Source organism: Pelophylax lessonae, assembly GCF_965119305.1.
Source record: "Pelophylax lessonae genome assembly, chromosome: 8".
Lineage (NCBI taxonomy): Eukaryota > Metazoa > Chordata > Amphibia > Anura > Ranidae > Pelophylax > Pelophylax lessonae.
This window is the reverse complement of record NC_138775.1, coordinates 192,555,257-192,577,490: the sequence shown is the minus strand read 5'-3', so window position 1 is coordinate 192,577,490 and position 22,234 is coordinate 192,555,257. Positions and strand designations below refer to the sequence as shown.

Here is a 22,234-nt window from a genome sequence, read left to right as displayed (position 1 = left end):
TGGCCGGAGCCACGGTGACGTCACTCCCGCGCGGGAGCCGACGGTCACGGCACGGGGCTCTGAAGGAACGGCACCAGCGGCCGTTCCTTCAGAGCGCATGCGCCAGTGACGTCACTGGCTGCGTGTAAGGTAAATATCTCCTAAACGGTACATGTTTAGGAGATATTTACAGTACCTATAGGTAAGCCTTATCATAGGCTTACCTATAGGTACAACTTGCAGAGGAGGGTTTACTTCCTCTTTAAGACTGTGGCGGGAGACACAGCAAACCTTCTGGCAATGGCATGTATTGGTGTTCTATCCTGGAGGAGTTGGACTGCCTGTGCAACCATTATAGGGTCCAGGTATCGCCTCATGCTATCAGTAGTGATACTAGTGATTGACCAGTTATCGGCAAAGCTAATATATTGAGGGCCGATCTGCACTTTCCCCGATGTATCGGAATCGGCCACCAAGGTGACTGATGTTGCCGATATTTAGGGAAAGTGCTTGTACCGAAGTGATGCCTGCAGCTAGAGGCATCAACCCGGTACCGGCGTCCATAGCCGACGGTTGGCTGTCTTGTAATGACAACCGATGCGGCTGAGAAGTTGCTCAGCTGTCATTACAAGGAGCTGGGGGCTCGCCCAGGTCTCCCGTCCCACTGGGAGACCCAGGCAACCAGCCTGCAGGACCACCAAAGACCCGATCAAAGCCGCATTCGGCTCTAATCGGGTCTCCATGTAAAAACCCGGAAGTGATGTCATGACATCACTGCCGGGTACTCGGCACCAGATTAAAAAAAAGAACGCATTCCAAACAGCCAAACCTGGCGTTTTGAATTCTTTTAGGTGCAGAGGAGGGGTTTGGGGTCTTTTAGACCCCCAGATCCCTCCACAAGAGTACCTGTCAAGTGATATAAAAATGTATGAAAACCAATATGCTATGGCCAAAATATCGGTATCAGCAACGAATAACCGATATCGGACGATCACTAATACTGACCCTAATCAAATGCAAAGCTAGAAAAAAAGAGTAAAAAAAAGATGAGTAGGGAAACTCATTTCAGTGGCCCCCACCTGTGAAACCATTCTGTTTTGGAGGTAGTCTCATTGTTGCCCATCTAGTGCCCCTGTTAATTTCATTATCACCAAACAGCTGAAACTGATTAACAACCCCCTCTGCTATCTAACCAGATCAATATCCCAGGAGTTTAATTGACTCTGATTAAAAAGTGTTCCTTTAATTTTTTTGAGCAATGTAGTTGATTAAAAAGGAGTGTTTTGGAATTTTTAAGGACCAGAAATATAATTGTTATTTAACCCCTTCACTCAACCTCCTCCTTTAAAAATGAACTTTAATGGAGAAAGAGGGAACAGCTTCCTGATCACATGATGGCTGTGATTGGCTCTCAGATCGATCCTATGAATGAGAGCCCATCCCGCTGACTACCAATTAGAAGCTGTGACCAGGAGCTTGTCAGTTACATAATTAACATAGGTTAAAAAATTTAAAAAAGATGCTAGATCATCTACTTCAACTAATAGAAAAAACTCTACATATGTACAATCCTATAACCACAGTTGATCCAGAGGAAGGGAAAAAAATTGATCACGCCCCTAAATTTTTTTTTAGATATATTGATCATAAAAAGATCAAGTCTGAACATGTAGGCCCTTTATTAGATAATTTTAAGTTGGCTACCGCTGCGATTGGCCCTGTACCACTACCGTGTGATCACTGTGACCAATCACAGAGATCAATGCAATAGTACACAATGGCTATGCATGAAAGCCATTGTTTACAACTGATGTGATTGATCACAGCAATCACATGGTACCAGGGCCATGCACAGAGTGACTCAGTACATGAGGGTTCCTCTGTGTCCGGTGGACACAGCAAGTCACAGATGGTGCCACTCTGTGGCCATTAGGGCATGCATGAGATTAACCCGGGATAACAGGGCTCCCACCTGGCTGTATTTTAATCGGCTGGGAGCGAGGTGGCTAAATTTGTTTCTGGACCCTGCTTGATTTGAGCCATTGTGAATCCATTGGGGCCATGTCAGTACTATACCCCTTAAAGGACGTGAGCCTCCATTTCCCTTTGTATACACAGAGCTGAATAAAGTATTTAATTAGCCTGCTTCATGTCCTCAGTAGCCAATTCAAAATTATGTAGTAAAGGGCCTACATGCCCAGGGCCTGACCTTTTTTTACCGTTCACAATCTGTCATTTGTTTGCTAGGCTGCAATTTTTACAGCCTTGATTTCCCTTTTTCATATTTTGTTATATTTTTTTTTTTTTGTAACTTTTAAATGAGTAAAGCGTTCAATCCTTCCTTCCTTTTTATAGTTTTTTAGAAACGGCTTTCGAATTTATAGCTATTTTTTCTTTGGATGTGAGCCACATAGGTTAGATTTTAGCCTCTTTTATACTACTTGCCCATAGTATATTTAGCAGTGTTGTTTGCACATAGTTTATCTGAAGGATTCCCATTTCGTTTCTGTGCTCTTTCATGACAACATCCTCTCCCAGTTTAAATCTTGGAGAGCAGCCCTCAACCTTGGAACATTTGCTGTCTTAAAATGAAGTGTTTTTATCTTTACAGTGCTGCTTGTTTTCAGCTTACAGTAAACAAAATCATGTTATTGTCAGTACTATCCAGATGTTAATGGGGAATTAAATAATTTCAACATTGTTTGACTTTTAACAGGTCCAGCAAAACCTCACTTCTAGTTTTGGCCTCTTTGAATTGTACCATAAAAGTGTCTTATAATATGTTTTTTATATTTCCATTCTTTTACTGTTCCAGCCGTACTATTACGGCAGTCAATTTCAGGGTAGGTAAATTCCCCGATTACAGATCGGTCAGTGAGCTTGGAAGCGTGTCTCTCCTCACACAAAATCAGATCACCATGGATGCATATGTGTTGTGGCTGGGCTTTTATGCCCCCATCTACCTACTGTCTCATATAGGTGTTACATGGTCTGGAAGAGGTTAAATCTATATTAATAAAACCCCAGTGTCCCTGTGTCCAGATTCCCTGTGTCCGTGGAAATGTGCTACTGCGCATGTGCCACAGGACAGCCGTTGGGACTGGGGGCAGGCACTGACCTTTTTAGGCTGAGGGAGCTCCTCTGTGTCGGAGGCCGGGTGTCGGGGGTCACCCCCGATAATGCTGCGGTGTGAGGGCCGTTGTACTGCCGATCGTTTCAGCAGCCACCGTTCTGAATCCGTATGTGCTGGGGAGGCGGAGTTCCGATCCTTTGCCGTAGATTTAAAAATGGCGCCTCCCGGCGCCAACATGTCACTGTGCATGCGCCGCCGCTCGGTAAAAGCCGTACACCTTCGGCTATTTCTGGGAATACCCGAACGTATCCGAGCTTTCCCGAGTGGCGGCACATACGCAATGACGTGTGGCGCCATTTTTAAATATAAGGCAACTGATCGGAACTCCGCCTCCCCAGCACATACGGAGGCTACTGAAACTATCGGCAGTACAACGGCCCTCACACCGCACCATTATCGGGGGTGACCCCCAACACCCGGCCTCCGACACCGAGGAGCTCCCCCAGCACATAGGAATTCAGAACGGCCCTCACACCGCACCATTATCGGGGGTGACCCCCAACACCCGGCCTCCGACACCGACAGTTTGTTCAACAAATATATGCTTATTTTACTTTCTAAATGTAGTACAGCATTTAATCTGCTCAATAAACATGTATGTAAATATAAAAATGTAAGGTTGCAGCTGCACAAGGTAGAAGTAGGCAATGCCAATGTTTATTTCTCTCCTACATTATCCACCAAATTAGAGTTCTCAGCATCAAACAGAGGTCTTTTTTCTTGCCAACCTCAACTTTAATAAAACATTTAGTTACCAGTATTTGCATGGAAGGTAAAGATACTGTCATCAATAACCCTTTTATGATTGGGCATTATTAATGCTTAGGAACCCAGTTCAAATTTGGCAGCATCTATATAATGTATGATTTATTCGCTTACCTAAAAAAGTTTTTACACTGTTTAAGAACTGATATCTATATTAATAAAACCCCAGTGTCCCTGCGTCCAGATTCCCTGTGTCCGTGGAAATGCGCTACTGCGCATGTGCCACAGGACAGCCGTTGGGACTTGGGGTGGGCACTGACCTTTTTAGGCTGAGGGAGCTCCTCGGTGTCGGAGGCCGGGTGTTGGGGGTCACCCCCGATTAATGCTGCGGTGTGAGGGCTGTTGTACTGCCGATCGTTTCAGCAGCCACCGTTCTGAATCCGTATGTGCTGGGGAGGCGGGAGGCGGAGTTCCGATCCGTTGCCGTAGACTTAAAAATGGCGCCACTCGGCGCTAACATGCCACTGCGCATGGGCCGCCGCTCGGTAAAAGCCGTACACCTTCGGCTATTTCTGGGAATACCTGAACGTATCCGAGCTTTCCCGAGCGGCGGCGCATACGCAATGACGTGTGGTGCCGGGTGGCGCCATTTTTAAATATAAGGCAGCTGATCGAAACTCCGCCTCCCCAGCACATACGGAGGCTACTGAAACTATCGGCAGTACAACGGCCCTCACACCGCAGCATTATCGGGGGTGACCCCCAACACCCGGCCTCAGACACCGAGGAGCTCCCCCAGCCTAAAAAGGTCAGTGCCCGCCCCCAGCACATAGGAATTCAGAACGGCCCTCACACTGCACCATTATCGGGGGTGACCCCAACACCCGGGACCCGGCCTCCGACACCGAGGAGCTCCCACATCCTCCCCAGCACATATCAGGAACAGGTAAGGGAGATTCCTCCACTGCTGCACTGCCTGCCATTATGCGGGGCTGCAGGCATACTACAAGAGATGCAGTGCTGCATATGTTCTAGCGCCCGTTAATTTAACGGGCTTAATGTCTAGTATTGTATATAAAATAGGAGAACTGGCATCATAATCCCTAATCATTTTAAAGTGAAGAATTGGAATGAATCTTGTGCTGTGAGAAGTTTAAGGGAGTGTTACATTTCCTCTCATAATACTGCATTTTTCTTGGTCATTAGGAGATGTTTTGAGCAATGACTTTCCTTAAAGGCTTCCTGTTTATAGAACTGCGGATACCTGTTAACTCCAGCCAAGTCATATTTTTGCATGTTTGCTGTGCTATATTTTCAGCTGCCTGCTGAAAGAAGGCAATAAATTTCCCATCTACTTGTAAACGTGTCCTTGAAAGCAAAATCGATTGCCTACATTTGGTTATTCTTCCAAACTACCCTTGTATTGAGTCTTCATGCAGTTCCTTGCTATCTGTTAGATCAGGTTTGTCTGAATCCAAATAAAACAAATGTTTAGATTTTATAGAGAGCTAGGTTTTACCGTGAGATATAGGATTCTGACCTAAATGTTTTTACAGCTTAATGTCTGACAGGTTTTTTAACCTGCTTACAAGAAACCGCACAATACTGGGAGTATTTAGGTAGTGTACACTATATGATCCCTGACAGCTGTATTTTGCATTAAGCTGAAGTGTACATGTAAACTCCGAATGAGCAGCTTTTATGTATTTCATTTAAAAGCTCACTTGCTATTTGTCTCACTGAGACCCATTCTACAGGCGGCATTGCAGCTCTTTCCTCTTTTATTTTGTTACATTATTTTATTGTCCAAGGAAGTCTAGGATAATAGGAGAGCGTTAATAGTTGTGTCCAACACTTTGATCAGTTTGTGAAGAAATCATTTACTGTCTAATTACCACACACTTGGGTATGCCTTATTAAACAAATAGGGTAGCATTAGGGTGAGTGGGTAGCAGTGTCGGTAAAAGCAAAACTTGTCAATCAGTATACTACATCAAGGATTTTTTTTTTAAGGTTGTGTGGCCTAAACCTGGGTTTGGATCACCTGCTGAACTGCTCTGATTGGTGGGCATTGATGTCAGCAGTTTGTTTGTTTGCTTTGGCTGAAAATTATGTTGATATTTTCTTCCTGCTGTGGCATTAGGTTATTGCGGCCTTGACCTACAGAATCATTTGTTTATGCTGATTGCATACCTAATTGATAGACGACCTGTATTGAATAATGAAAGCTGATTGCCTTCTTGGAGTTTAGCATTTGTCACATTGCACTTTGCTTTATTAAATTTTAGCATAATTGTCACCTAAATCAGGATTTTGACCTGAAGTAATGGGAGCGTGTTCATTGCACTCAGAATAGCGCTATGAAATATTCATCATATTTCAAAATCTGTACTTTTCACCATAGTGACCCTTTAATGTTTGATGCAACCCTATGCTTTCCTTTCACAGCACCTTCAAGAAATGGATGAACGGAGGACTATGAAGTTGAGCGAGTGTTACAAAGGTTTTGCTGATGCAGAGCGTAAAGTTATCCCAATTATCTCAAAGTGCTTAGAAGGAATGGTGCAGGCTGCCAAGTCTGTAGATGAACGCAGGGTAAGTGGGAATTGCAGAGGGGATTCACAGCTCTCATATAAATTAGGATGGCACTTCATGTCAGCCAATATAATAACTGCTAAACTGTCCATACTAATATCTTCTATCTGCCTGGAACTTAACAGAAAAATTATGTGAATGTACTGTTTTTTTTAATCTTGTATATCTGCAAACGGGGGCATGAGAAACAATATGCTGTGCATTATAAGAGGTTATAAATTCCCTAAAAAATAGTAATGTTGGTGAAACACCAAACCCAAAGGTAAGTATATTCGGTTTCCAGTTTAAGTGGCCACTTTATATTATATGGGCTGTCCCTATAGGTCCATGGAGCAGTCCAAAAGTAAGTATAAAGGGTAAGAGTAATAAGTACAGTTTAGATTCATTAACCTTTTATAAAAGATCAGAAGGTAAAGGCAGTCGTGTTTTAGGAGCTCACAAATTTTCATAATGGACAATTTAACAAACAATATCAGTAAATAAATCCTAAAGTGGTGAATACAGGGATGCAGAATTACTTTTGCCTAACGCCCGGGGCATGCAGTTCAGGGCGCTGGGCAAGTCGTTTTTTTTTTTTTGCTTGCCCGCAGCAGGGTTTCTTTGTCGGGTGGAAGTGTTCGGGCGGCTGCGCTGCCGCCTGAATGCTTTAACACACCTCATTAAAGTGCCCCCACCCTGCATGCACGGCCCCCCATGTATCCCCTGCTCTGCTTACCCACCTGTGGGCCTGGCATAGTGGGTGCCGCCGGGTAGAGGGGAGGGAGGACAGCAAAGACACATCTGCGCTCCTCCCCTTGTTCCTGACCTGGAAGCGATGTGTATATTATCCCTTCCGGGGTTCTCGCAGCCAGGAAAGAATGTAATGCAGTGTGTTCTGCGTTGCATTACATTCAGTGGAGCACAGAAGAGACAAGCAGGGTCTTTTAGAAGGCTAAAGTTTGACATGTTGAGTAGCTGTTTACTCGGTACAACCTTATCTTTTATATTTTACCAACAAATTGGGCAATTTATTGCGTTTTTGTGCCCCCTAAAATTAACTGTATTGTTTTTTACTGAAATTTTGCGTTTCCTAGACCTTTGCAGTAATATCTGATGTAAAAAATTGGAACTGCCACAATATTTTTCTAGGGTGTCTGCTTTCAGAAAATATATAATGTTTTAGGGCTTTATGTAATCTTCAGGCCTATAATTTTAAAGGCGTGCAAAAAAAGCAAAAAGGGTTGAAGGATAAAGTCCGCTTCGGGAACATGTTACACGTGCCACGTGCTTTGTGCCTTGTGCTTGGCAACTGGGTGGGGCTGCCAGCGTGGTGGGGGTCGTCCCTTAGCAGTGTTACACTTTTTTTGTGTGGTCCCCTTAGTGACTCATGGAGTCTTTGGAGCACATTTCCCCACCTGATCCCCTCTCTGAGGCTGCAGGGCTCTCCTGGTCCCAACCATCCATCCATGCACTGACTGCAGTCCTGGAGTCCCTTGTGTCCCGGGTGGAGATGGCTTGTGTGCGACGGTCTAGCAAAAAGCGCTCCCTGCCGCCTCTGTCTCCTCAGATCCTAAATCTGATTTGGCTGCTGCGGGCATGGATCCCCCTTCTGGGTCTGCGACCACTCACCTGGAATCCTATGATAGTGAGGATGATTCCTCAACGTTTGCGACCGCGCATGAAAAGTCGCTGGTGGATGCACTGATTGTATCTGTGGGTGAGACCTTAAAGATGGAGGAGGCAGCTGAAGCTGTGACAGAGGCGCAGGTACCCTTTGGTACTCACAAGCCATCCAGCGCGGCAAAGGGGTTTCCTTTCCCTGCTTATTTTGACAGAATTGTAGCAAAAGAGTGGGGACGACCAAAGTGCCCCCGTGGGGTTCCAAAGCGCTTTACTGAGCGTTACCCCTTTGAGGAGTCCCTTCTTAAGAAGTGGACTGTCCCACCGGTGGTGGACTCTCCCGTTTCCAGATTAAACAAGGCAATCATGATTCCGATTGAAGAGTCCCCAGCCTTTAAGGACCCGGCTTACTGGAATGCAGAGGCTGTGGCCCACACTATGTACACCTTAGCTGGTTCGGCGATGAGGCTGGTATTTACCATTGCCCTGGTGTTGCAAACTCTGACCGAGTGGGCTAAGCTCCTACACCGTGACCTGGAGGGTGAACATCTCCCCCTTGCCTTTGCTGAGCTGGTGGACCAGCTGGTCCAAGGGCTGCAGTTTTATCTGTGATACCTCTTTGGATGTGGCTCCTCTGACATCATCTGACATCATTAAAGGTCTCACAGGGCGGATGAGTACCTTTCTTCCGCAGGGTAAGGAACCTTGTCGTAGACGTGGATCTTCCTTCTCGGCTCATACATTTTTTCGTCACTCGGGGGGCGACTGACAAAGGCTCGAAGGCTTTCAGGACCTCCTCTGGCGGATCCAAATGAACCTGGTCTGCCGATAGCGGGCTTCTTCAAACCCGCAGACAATGCTCTTTCTGCATGAAGGTGCGCCCTCACCCGTATCGGGGGGGGGGGGGGGGGGGGTTTGACGTAATCGCTGGTTTCTGGAGCTGTGGACTTCCCCTGATACAAGACAATTGGGTCCAGTATGTTAGTCACCAGCATTTTCTCCACGTTGCCGTTGGGGAGGAGCATTATCATTTTGTGCTCCTTCCTCTGGACTCTGGACAAACTCCGGAAATTGCAGGCTGAAATTTGTCTCCTGCTGTCGAACAGATGGTCATCCCTCCGGACTTGCATGCAGGTGCTGGGCTTGATGGTATCTACCTTAGCGGCAGTTCCGTTTGCACAGTTCCATACGAGATCCCTGCAAAGGGAGATTCTGACCGGGTGGGACAAGAATCCGCAGTCTCTGGACTATCAGAACAGAGTCGGGGAACAAAGGAGTCCCTGATATGGTGGCTTTGCTCTCCGGTGCTTCGTCTGGGCAAATCCTTCCTCCCCTTGAATTGGACAGTGGTCACCACGGATGCCAGACTGCCCGGCTGGGGAGGCGTCCTCAGTAAGCATTCTGCTCAGGGGATCTGGACGCTGGAAGAGTCTGCACTGCTGGTCAATGGCCTAGAACTCCGAGCGATCAGACTGTGTCTGAATCATTGGACAGATCATCTTCAGGGATGCCCAGTGCGTATTCAGCACAGCTTATGTCAATCACCAAGGGGGCACAAGAAGTTCCCTGGTGGCTCTGGAGGTAGCCGGCATTCTAAGGTTGGCAGAACGGTTCGTTCCAGCCCTCTCCGCCATACACATTCTCGGGATGGAAAAATGGCAGGCGGACTACCTCAGTCTGCAGGCATTGGTTGTCCCTTCATCCGATGGCAGAGGTCACAGATGCACTGGTGGCCCCCGGGGGGTCAGTATCTTGTGATATACACTTTACCTCCTCTCAAGCTTCTGCCCAGACTCCTACACAGGATCGAGGTAGAAGGAATTCCAGTCATCTTAGTGGCCCTGGACGGTTTTCGCCGGGCTTGCTACGCCGATCTGGTGCAGCTGGTTGCCGACGTTCCTTGGGAGCTTCCTCTCTGGGGGGATTTGCTGTCCAAGGACCGATCTTCCATCCTCCTTTACAGTCGCACGCTTGGACGGCTTGGCTGTTGAACGCCAGGTGCTAAAGGATAGAGGTTTGTTGGTGATTCCTATGTTAAAAGTTGGAAATCTACTTTGAGGAAGATCTACCATCGTACGTGGAAGGCATACATTGCGTGGTGTGGTCAAGTATGACAGTGTCTGTCAATGAACATCAGACAAATGGATTTTCGGTAAGTCAAAAATCCCATTTTCTCTAGCGCTCATTGACAGACGTAGTCCTCGGTGATACCCCACCTTCGGGTTATGTTGCCTCCACAGGAGCAGGACTAGACAGGAAATTAAAAAGCTCTGGCCACACCCTAGGGGCAGTCCCAGAGGGTATATCCTCTCTCTCTCTGCCTCAGCAAATCAGTTATTTTCTGTCTAGTTAGGAGTAAGGACCTAGATACCTTGCTGGGATCTTAGGTCCTGGCAAGATTTTTTTCTTAAAGGATTTTTTAGACAGCTTTTTTTTTTCTCCAGTGTTCCTGTGAGATCTTCAAGCAAGAAAGCTGAACTGGGCGACGGGCTGGATGTTGAGATCCGGTGGTCACCCCAGTTCAGCCTACGAGCGCGTGCAGGCCATAGCTCCGCGCTGGGTCGGCCGCGACAAAGTCCCATTAAAGGACTGACCCCGCGAGTTAAACGTCTCGCTGAAACGCCAAAGACCATGAGTCACGGCGTCCATATCGGTCGACAGCCCTCCCGCCCCGGTGGAGAGGGGTACTGTCAGGAGTTGGTGCCCGCCTGGTTCCGGTATGGTGAGTAGTATGTTCCCCCTTTTCCCCTGACGGGTCTTGTGGTGAACGCGGGCCCCTCTCTGTATGGTAAGATAGAGTCCCTCTCTATCCTATAAATGACACAGATCCTCCTACTTTGAGTGTGATTTTATGTGCAAAAAGCCAGGAGGCTTGGTTTGGGAGCTAACAATCTAATTGTATACATGTTAAAAAGATTATAATCTGTGGCATTCTGGGAATCTTACGGTGATAAGAATAAGCTACCTACCAGTCAGAAGCCACGGACATGTAGACTGCCTTCCTAATCAGATCTCCAGCTATTAGCAGGCCATGCTAGAATGGCCATGCGGTCCGCCAGGGCCGGTACCGCCAACCACGCCAAATCCCCATGCAGAGAGAGTGTTGTGTGCCCTGCAGCACACCGCTATTCAGTACAGGCCGCCGCCATTTTTTTTGCTGGATCGCACGAGCCGCCATTTTGGCGTAGCCTCGTGTCTCCAGCATGGGGGCGGCCATGTTTGAGGTGATCCAAACACCTCGTGGAACTAGGGGAGGCGCCGGAAGGCGTGCAGAGGGGTGGAGCCGCCTCCTTTCTTCCTGGGCAGCCAGCCAAAAGACTTCCTGTTTGTCAAGACAGCGCTGTAACCTGTTGCAGTTAAACTCTGAGCATCAAGTGGTGAGCCTGGGGGTCTATCTCTCTCTCTCTCTCTCTCTCTCTCGATCGATAGGGATCCCTAGCAGGTAACACTAAGGGGCTTTTTGTGGCGCTGGGGGTCTGGAAAAAAAAAAAAAAAAAAAGTTTTTTATTTTTGAATTATATTATCCAGGAAGTGACTGGAATTATCATGGACCCTGCCACACATATTCCCCCACCTGTTTCCCTCGAGGGGGCCACGGGACCCGCCGGTGCACAGAGTGTAGAGTCATTTACAGCAATTTTGGAGTCTATGGTGGCTCGGGTGGAGGCGGCCTGTCAGGGACGGGGGTCAAGGAAGCGACCCCCGCCTACCCCTATACTATCTGACACCTCTGACTCTGATTCAGAGATGGTCACTGCAGTTGCAGGTTCCTCTGCAAAGGCTGTTATCCCAGGTAAAGCCCCCCTCAGACAGTGAGGAGGACGCTTCTTCTCCTGCTATAATTCAGGAAGAAGCATTGATGGACGCACTAGTTGTGGCAGTGCAGGAAACCTTAAAACTTGAGGCTTTACCGGCAGAGGCAACTGAAACAGAGATTCCTTTTGGTACTAATAAGCCCATCAAAACGGTGAAGGTTTTTCCTGTACCCAAATGTTTCGGTAATCAGATTAAAGGAGAATGGGAGCATTCTAAACGTACCTTTACTATTTCCAAGCGTATTGCTAGACGCTATCCGTTTGAGGAATCCATCATTAAGAAATGGACGGTACCACCAGTGGTGGATCCACCTATTTCCAGGCTGAATAAAGCCACGGTTATCCCAGTGGAGGACACTTCGTCCTTTAAGGATCCGGTGGATCGAAAGATGGAAGCAGAGTCCCGCACCATCTTCTCTCTGATAGGGTCAGCATTTAGACCAGTAATTGTTATTGGTCTAGTTTCCCAGACACTTACGGAATGGGCGAAAATGGTACGCCAAGACCTTAGGGGAAAAGATATTCCCCAGGAGACATCTGATTTGATGGAACAGATTATACAAGGGCTACAGTTTATCTGTGACGCAGCCTTGGACACTACTCCCTTATTAGGGCATGCATCTATGTCAGCGGTGATCCTCAGACGTGTGCTGTGGTTAAAATGCTGGTCAGCTGACCTAGGTTCCAAAAAGACCTTGACAAATCTCCCTTTTCAGGGGAATCGTCTATTTGGGGCCAACCTAGATGAAATCATCAAGGATGCCACTGGGGGCAAGAGCACTTTTTTGCCACAGGCTGCTAAAGCTAAGGGACCTCGCAACAAGCGAGGACCTTTCTTTACCGCCCATAAAGGGCGCCCGGCTGGTACTAGCGGGAAAGGCAAGACTCCTCCAGGAGGGTTCAAGAAGGGCTGGTCGGACAAGCAGAGGACCAACCCAGCCAAACCCGAAGCAAAGGAGTACACAGCCTGAAGGTGCGCCCCCACCCGGTTTCAGGGTGGGGGGACGTTTTCACCGGTATTCAGGACATTAGATCGAGCTTCAACCACTACTACCGGTGCGATTCTTCCCTTCCAACATTTAAGTACTACAGGAAGCGGTAGTTACCGTTCCCTGAATAGATCTTTTCCTTTACCTTTTCCTAAGATTAGTCCCTATACCTCACAGGAATCGGATCTGGTTGACCAGATAGGCCAAGTAGCCTCTAGTCGGGTGACCTCGGTCCCTGAGGTTCAACCAGAAAAGATCACCCTTCCTGATAACAATCAGGTATCTGATAAATGTGTGGGAACAGAAAACGACCAGACTTTCTCGGATGGTCGGGGCCAGATACCTCTAGGGACGCCTGGTTCAGATTCTATCAGCGCCAGTGGTCCTAGAAATTCTAGGCTGGCCTCCTCAAGCCGGCCTGGCCGACTTGGACATGCTAGTCGCAGACGTTCCGTGGGAACTTCGTCTCAGGGAGTGTCTGTGGTCTCAAGGACCAATTTACCATCATGCTTTACAGTCGCTGGGTTTAATGGCCTGGCCATTGAGACCCAAGTACTGAAGGACAGAGGTTTGTCTACTTCAGTCATTCCTACCCTTATTAAAGCAAGGAAAGCGACTTCCAGCAAGGTCTATTATCACACATGGAAGACTTATATTGCGTGGTGCGAATCTTTAGGATTTCCTCCACGTACCTATTCGGTGACTCGAATATTGGCCTTTTTGCAACAAGGGGTTGAGCAGAAGCTAGCCTTGAGCACCATCAAGGGTCAAGTTTCAGCATTAGCAATCTTCTTTCAGAAACCTTTAGCTACCAAGTCCTTGGTGCGGAATTTCATCCAGGGGGTGCGGCACCTGGCTCCTCCAGTCCGCGCGCCCTTACCGCCCTGGGATCTTAATTTGGTTTTGTCGGTTCTACAGAAACCTCCCTTTGAAAACATCAGGGAGATTCCCTTGCTTACTTTTTCCCAGAAGGTGGCCTTCTTGGTGGCTATTACTTCTGCTCGCAGGGTGTCAGAACTGGCTGCATTATCATGCCAGTCCCCATACCTAGTGATTCATAGGGATAAGGTAGTACTTCATCCTAAGCCATCTTTTCTTCCTAAGGTGGTTTCAGATTTTCATCTGAATGAAGATATTGTACTACCTTCCTTGTGTCCTCAGCCCAAGCATCATCGGGAACATGCGTTGCATTCCTTAGATGTGGTTCGGGCAATCAGGGTATAACTGAAAGCTACGGAATCATTCCGTAAGACTGATTCACTTTTTGTGATCACGTATGGCCCCAGAAAGGGTTTGCCTGCATCTGCCGCGACCATTGCCAAATGGATTAGACAAACGGTGGTACAGGCTTATTCTATTAAGGGTCAGAGTCCTCCGTTCCCTGTTAGGGCGCACTCCACTCGAGCGCTCAGTACTTCCTGGGCCTTTCGCCATCAGGCGTCAGTGGTCCAGGTATGTAAGGCGGCCACCTGGTCGTCGGTACATACCTTTACAAAATTCTATAAAATTGATGTGACGGCATCGGCGGATGCCTCATTTGGCCGCAAGGTTTTGCAGGCCGCAATTTGAGGAGACCGGTGGTCTACCTCGAGGGTTTTTTTCTGTTTGAAAAAAAAAAAAAATTTTTTTTTCTCTTTTTTGTTGAGTCTCATCATTTAGGATGAGCATTGTAAACTTCTAGTTGGCACCGGTTGGGCCTTCTAGATTGGGATTTGATTTCTATTTTCCCACCCCTCATTTGTGATACTGCTCTGGGACGTCCCGAAGGTGGTGTATCACCGAGGACTACGTCTGTCAATGAGCGCTAGAGAAAAATGGATTTTTGTAAAATCTTACCGTAAAATCCTTTTCTCTTAGCTCATTGACAGACATAGTCCCCGCCCCTCTGTTTTTGAGTTGGGTTGGGTTAAAATCTCTAAAGACTGCTTTTTCACATAACTGATTTGCTGAGGCAGAGAGAGAGAGTCCTCTGGGACTGCCCCTAGGGTGTGGCCAGAGCTTTTTAATTTCCTGTCTAGTCCTGCTCCTGTGGAGGCAACATAACCCGAAGGTGGTGTATCACCGAGGACTACGTCTGTCAATGAGCTAAGAGAAAAGGATTTTACGGTAAGATTTTACAAAAATCCATTTTTTTTTTTTTTTTTTTTTTAATCAAGACAAGCAGCTTGTCATGAGGGACAAGTAGTTTTTGTCACTCCCCCAATTCCAAAAATATTGCTTACCAATAAACCTATAAATATGAATATATCATTTTTAAGATATTTGTTTCCCACATTATTGAACTAAAAGTAAAGAAGAACATATAATCACATTTAGAAACGTATACATACATTTTAAAAGTCATAATAGATGACCTACATGATGTAAAGAAAATTGTTACACGAGCTCAGTAAAAAAAAAAAAAGAATGAAAGACCTAAAGCCTTTTCACGTGTGGTCAGTTTGGCTCTTTGTTTCCTTTAAGTGGAATATATAAAAATCCTTGATTTACTAACATCCGTGAATAAACATTACAAAGTATCTATAGTCTTGGCACCCCTGCATTACTTTCATATAATGCACCACGTCGCCCAGAAAATTGTTGCAATTACAAATGTTTAGGCATTCTCAGGTTTGTTTTATATTGGTATGACACAAAAAAATGAGGAAACAAAAAGCCAAATCTGACACATTCTACGCAAAAATCTAAAAATGGATTGGATACAATTTTGGCACCTTCTCAAAGTTCTAAGAAATAATTGCATTTTAAGTCCATTTTTGGAGTTTTGCATTGAATGTGCCAGATTTTGATTTGTTTCTCCACGTGTCATTCCAATATGAGAATGCCTAAATATTTGTAATTGCAACAATTTTCTTTGCGAAGTGGTGCATTAGGTGACCGAAATGCAGAGGTGCCAATATTTTTGGCCATGACTGTATATTTTCACTATTCTATGCAAGAATGATGTTCAATAGGCAATGGGCATGCAGCACATCCCAATATCACAAGAACAAGACTTTCAATCCCAACTTTTTGTCTGTCCTATGCTGATATACCTTTTTCTCTGATTGGAAATGCACATCTTGCCCTGTCACTTTTGCGTACACAGTGTTGGCATTCATGAATAATCACCACAAGCTTCCCTACACAATCTTGTAATGCAGAGCAAGAGTTATGGATGTCTGATTAGATCTGTTAAATTACCAAGGGCACTAGGCCAGATGCTCTGGTTCCCATTGGAACCACAGACCTCCTTTATCAGGAAGGATTTAAGTGTATGTAATTTATTCATTTCTAGGTTTTTTTTTTTGTGCTGTGTTTGGATTGCTTTAGCACAATAGATGTGAGAAGTATAGTTAAGCTTGACTTAGGTTTGGACTGTCAAATCTTTATTAGTTTTTAGTCTCCATTCACTGAGCTAGATCAATCATTTTCAGTAATGGCACTTATTTTCGGTATTTAGGATTGTAAATGGCAATCATATGGTTGAAAATAGATTATATAACAAGTAATAAATGCTTGATATCATTATAGCAAAACAAATGCTTTCCATTTTAGTGAATAAAACTGTTAATCCTACATATTGTTTAGTGGGCTAGAGCAGCAGTTTTACACAAAACAAAAAAAGCATACACTTAAGCTAGCCAAACATGGCTCAGTTCAGCTCAACTGAACCAATTTCCCCATCCACACATTCAAGGTGGATGGGAAATCATTTCCGCTGTGTCTTTTTGTAATGAAAGTGGGATTCTCCCCACCTTCAGAATACACTGTTCAGGATCAGCACTGCAGTCCATTGACTTCGGTTTTCCAGATTGAATGCGGTTTTCCAGATGACGGTCTAATGATCGGCTTCTGTTAAAAAGAGAAGGCTACACATGGATCTAAATTCAGGCTGGTTCTTGCTGAACCTATCCATTTAATCCATGTATGGCCAGCTTTAAAGGATAAGGTCGCCTTTTGAACATGTTACACCTGTTTTTAGGGTGAAATATGTAACACGTTCTAGCGATCCTCCCCAAATCATTCCCTGAGATCCCCCACACAGCTGCTGTCACATTTTATAATTCACACTGCTGTGCAGGGCCTAGGCCTGCAGAGGCTTGTCATCAATTCCACAGCAGATGGACTTGTAGTTCTCCGTGCACTCGTCTGATTGACACTTCCTGCAGCTTTTTAACTAAAAAGTCCATATGGATATATGGGCAGAAATCTGGAGGTGTGTCTGCAGGAGCATGACATTGTACTCGCGATCCTCTGATCGCAGATGCAAAATGTTTGTAGGCTCCTGTGGGGAAAAATGCAAATTTTTTTTTTTGCAAAAAGATGTGCATTCATACTTTATTTTTTACTAAAGGTCCCTATAATGACAGTCCTAATGTCCAGATTTTTGATTCCAACAGCTTTAGGAGCCAGGATATATTACAGCCAGCTATGGGCTTTAGCCATAAAGCAGTACTAAAGCCTACGCGAGTGGGATTTTGCCGTAATGTACAAGTTTTCACAGCATATTTACATAAAATGGCACACTTGACTTCCAAAGCTACTCTGCTCTCCAGTAAGGCAAAGGCTGGAAATTGTGAACATAGTGACCTATCATTCTTTTTCTGGGTACAGCATCTTTGGCCATCTTGATTGACCAGCCCACGATGATGTAATCCTGCATGTGCATGGGGGTATTCATCTTGGGACCCAGGGCATGCTGAGAATGTTCACTAAACTATGCATGTGTGGCACAGTGCACACTCAGAAGAAAATAGTAAGTAATGCCAAAACTTATATATACATACTTTTAAAACCCTTTCAGTTCAGCTTTAAGGGGGCCTATGTATGTAATCCATGCAAATCAGCGGCAAGGCTGAACTTCAGATACATTACTATGCTGTGTATAAATAAGTTGTGCCAAAACTGCATTCCTTTCAGATGAATAGCATTTGACTTTGGCAGGTTGGTTGTGTTTTTGTTAGTACATATGGAGTCACTGCAGACCAAGAAAAATAATGGAATGCAGAAAGGTCAGATTGTGCTTTACACTAATGCTGAAGTTCCTTTGGTGTTCATATCACAATATAAAAGTTGACAATGTCTGGATATACCCTTAACCAATGTATTTTGATACAGGACTCTCAGATTGTGGTGGACTGCTTTAAATCTGGTTTTGAACCCCCTGTGGACTACCCATTTGAAGATTACAGTCAACACATTTACAGGACCGTTTCAGATGGTACCATCAGTACCCCAAAACCGGAAGTAATGCGGAATGACCCCAAGATTACAATGGGCAAGGCTAAGGGGAAGTTGTGGCTCTTCGGAAAGAAACCTAAGGTAAGAATAGAACAGTCCTGTTTACTCTGTAGCATTTTAAACCTAGGTTCATCATGCAAAGAAAAGTTGTTAGACAGAATGTATGCATTTCCTGTGAAATGTAGTCCTGGATTTGTCCATCAGTAAAGAGGCACTTTAGGGAAAAGTCTGTAGTGTAGTTTGATCTTTTGTTGTACCACTGTTATCTTTGTTACAGCCCTTTTTGGTTCTCATTTTGGACTACAGAATGATTAGCCTTTGTGTTGTAGAGATCTGACAGTGGGAGTAGTTAAAAGGCAACTGGGCTAACACCACTTACTCCACGCACACGCTGTGTATTATCAGCCCACACCAGAACCTAAATGCATTTCTAGCAGATCAACAGGTACTTTTTTTTTGTACACGCAGGGCCCCTAAAAGGATTACTGTATTGCCGCGATGTACTGCATTTGTTTTTTTGCTTGACATACACTCGGCAAATCGGGCATTCAAGCTTCTGCATTTGCTCATTTTTGATATCTGTTGAAGACCACTTGCAAAGGTCTAGGTACACAGAAAAGTTTAAAGAAAAAAAAAAGTCAACAACATATACACAGATGTATTACTTATTCAGGACACTTTTACGATTTTTCTTGCCAAAGGATTGTTATTGCTTGAATACTGTGTAGGCAAACAGGCGATGTTATTTGCTTAGCCTAATTCACCTCTACTTTTCACTTGCCGCTCCAGCCTAATTATTACATATTAAATTAGCACCATCTTCTCTCTCATTGGCATGGTGCTGACCCAGGTGCTGTGCTGTAAATATTTTGACGGGTGAAACCTCAATGTATTTTAACTCTGAATGTAACTGAAATATTTATAGAATAGACCTGACAACATACTGCATTCGATTTTCACTTTAAACATTTTACTACATACAGTAATTCTTCAAAGAAGATGAAAAGATAGAAAAGACCTAAATAGTTCCACCAACCTAAGCAAGCCAAAGTATTTGCTTTTATATTTTAGTTGATGATTTGGGGAAGTTGGGAAATATTCAATTGCAAAAAAGCAGAAGCAAGTTCTGACCGCAGTCTGTAAAGTTTCAGAAAAAGGCAGAGATTCTTGCTGTACTAAGCATGCCTAGGCAAGGCTGCACCCCCATCTTAATCTTAGCAAGATAAAAGGAATGATCTTGACATTCTCTGTGAAAAGCTCTGAGCATTGTTTAAAATCTAATATAGGCGAGGGTGATCACATTGGGTCCTTTTTGCTTGGCCTGCTGTACTGTAAAGTTTTGGTCAAGTGGCAGCTAATCAAGCTTTATTGGATCCCTGACTCAGCCAAATCTAATGCTTTCTGAAGCCTCTGGTGCAATTGCAATTGGTGCACGTGTGTGAAGCCAGCGTAAAGGTGAAACAAATCCCTTACCCTAGATTACATTTTTATTTTTGTAGCATTAGCTAGTTTATAACAAAAAAGTGCTGGTCCACACCAGCCTCATTGGACCGAGTTGTCCATTGCAATCCCAATGAATAGACAGGACAGTTTGCCTTCTGTCCTATTACTTCAGTTCACACAGACCCGGTGCGTGTGCACAATGCTTGCCAGCAGGTGCCCATTTTAACTAAAATGTGTGCCTACTGGTGGGAATGGGACCAATTGTTCAATGGAACACTGGACTCATTGGTGAGTTTATATGACTGACTTATCTATCTTGTGATTTCCTTTACATCTCCAGAAGTTAAAGGCTTTCACATGCTTTAGTTTATGCAGCTAGTAGTTCTGCATATCCAAACAGGAACACTATTACGTAGCAACTAGTCAGCTGTAAAAGGTGTACTTACCACATAGAGTACATTTATCCGCACTCTAGTAGACATGTGGTAACATCTGAAATGCTCACTTTGTGGTTAATCCAGCAAAAACTGAAATTTCATATCCTGAAAATTAACTTGCCTAACAGTACCTAAAGGGCTCCTATACTATATTTCTATAACTCTGTATTCAAGTCCTTTCAAACGCCACACTGATTTAGAAAGGTGTTCACACTTGCAGCCAGAGTTTGTTTTTAGTTTTGCATTTTGGAGAATAAAGCCAGCCATAGACTGAATCTCGTCCAGTTCAGCAGAGACCGGTCAAAATTTGAACCATGTATGGGCAGGCTGAATGTACCCAAAATGATCAATTGATCAACTTAGCTACAACCTCCTGTTAGATTCTACATGTGAATATTGCTAGTGGCTATTATAGATGCTAGCAATAATCACAGTGTTCAGTGGCTCAGCGGGAGGATATCCTGACTTTTGAAGGGGGAATCAAGCGATTTTTCTTTCTTGCAAGCCGTGATTGCTCCATCTATTGCTGGCTTAAAACTGGATTATTGATATTTTCCCTCCCGTAGCAGGAAGAATGAGTCTCTGTGTAGCAATGGGCAGAGCAAAGAATGGTGGTATATAGTGCCAGTGTGCCCTATTAGTATCCTATAATTTGTTAAAATATACATTTTGGAACAGACTTGCGGAGTTTCCTTTTTAGAAGGGCAGTTTTTCCATTTGTCCTAATCACAATTATAAAGTCAGGCGTCTGCTATAAAGTGCACATTTGTGTCTGTATAGCAGCACTAAACAATTTGTTTAATGGGGAAATGTTTGTCATTTTTAATTGCTCCCAGCAAAGTTGTTTCTTGAGACAGAATAGATATTCTTGACACAATTTTACTGACACCATTTTACTGACTATATTTGATAAGGATTTTCCAGCTTGCTCATTTTTTCTCATAGAGCGGCAATAGCTGGGACAGGCTATATATAGTGTGTGTGATGTAGTCCTAAAAGTTTTTAATGTAATGGATAATTTGCCACATATATTTTTTTTCTGTATCCCATTGCTAGACTATAGCCCCTAAATGCCCACCGCCAGCAGCATATGGATATAGCGGGTCCCAGTGTACCCATTTAGACAGGGGACTACTCCATTATAGTGTGAGTGAGGTGCATGTATGCAAGCAGAGGACGGCTTCTTTCAGAGGCCTCAGGCGAGCAGTAAGTATACAGAGCCCAGTGTGCAGAGTGTGCTGAATGTTTGGAAATTAATTTTTATCTACAACCAAGCTGAACTGATGCATTTTCTCATGCTTGTATTTAAATACAGATCCTAAAATATTTTTGCTGGTCTCCACCTAACAAAATACACAGAACCACAGTCCTTTTCATTTTAAGCTGCTAATTTATACTACCCACCTTTAAAGAGCCCTTGTCCCTACTTTAGAACATGTTTCTGAAAATGATTTTCTTTCAGCTTGGTGCACAAGACAGTCTTAGGTCGTGGTGTGTGTTATACCTTGCAACAACAGACTCCTGCATATCTGATTGTTACACAATGCTTCTATATTTTTTTTCCATCAATTCAAAACTTGAAAATAAAATGTTTTCTTATTCAAAATGCACATTTTATTACAGTTTGCAGTGACATGCATGACATGAACTGGACTTGGTTGCTATAAAAAAATGTTTGAAGTGTGCATGCTGTGTGATACAGTACATATAGCTTTATTAATATATTAAATACGTGAAAATGACTAGAGGTCTGTGATCCTTGTAACCTGTGGATCCCAGGAATTCAAATAATGCAGCCCCAGTTTGATTTACTCTGATCATTAGAATTTTCTTGTGTAACTTGAAATGGAGAAATGCATTCCAATTACACTTTTCAGATACATACAGGCTGCAAAGCAACACAATTTTAAAGGGAGCGATTCTTTTCTATATCCACTGTGCCTGCATTTTTTTGCACTATGCATATCTTACTGTTTGAAACTGGAATTTTCCTTTAAAGAGAACCTGTCACCAATGTAAACCATTTCTAGTGAAAACGGAAAAATCAAACATTTGAAATGCTTGCTTGCAGTAATTTTTCTTTACATATTCACTTGCAACCTGCCTTTAAACTTGCTAGAAAATTGGACTACTCCAGAAAAACAGCTCTCTCCCTTCCCTGCACTTCAAAAGCCCTGCCCTCCTCTCTTTCAGCATTATCTAATTACTCTCTGTGATGGCCAGAGCCTTTGCCACTCACCTTCCTATGTGACATTTTATATAGTAACTGGGCGAGAAGTGAAAACTCGAAGTCTGCTGTGGCTGCTGACATCACAT

The 22,234-nt window shown here is 44.4% G+C and overlaps 1 protein-coding gene across 3 annotated transcripts in view; it reads left to right on the top strand.

Annotated features, from left to right (window-relative positions):
• FNBP1L (formin binding protein 1 like) overlaps nucleotides 1–22,234 on the top strand; it is a 300,029-nt gene that overhangs the window by 217,052 nt on the left and 60,743 nt on the right. For all 3 annotated transcript variants that reach the window (XM_082265869.1, XM_082265868.1, XM_082265870.1), the window contains exons 8-9: nucleotides 6,266–6,412; nucleotides 17,916–18,119. In XM_082265869.1, the coding sequence (XP_082121995.1) occupies nucleotides 6,266–6,412; nucleotides 17,916–18,119 (351 nt within the window). The remainder of the gene's footprint in view (nucleotides 1–6,265; nucleotides 6,413–17,915; nucleotides 18,120–22,234) is intronic.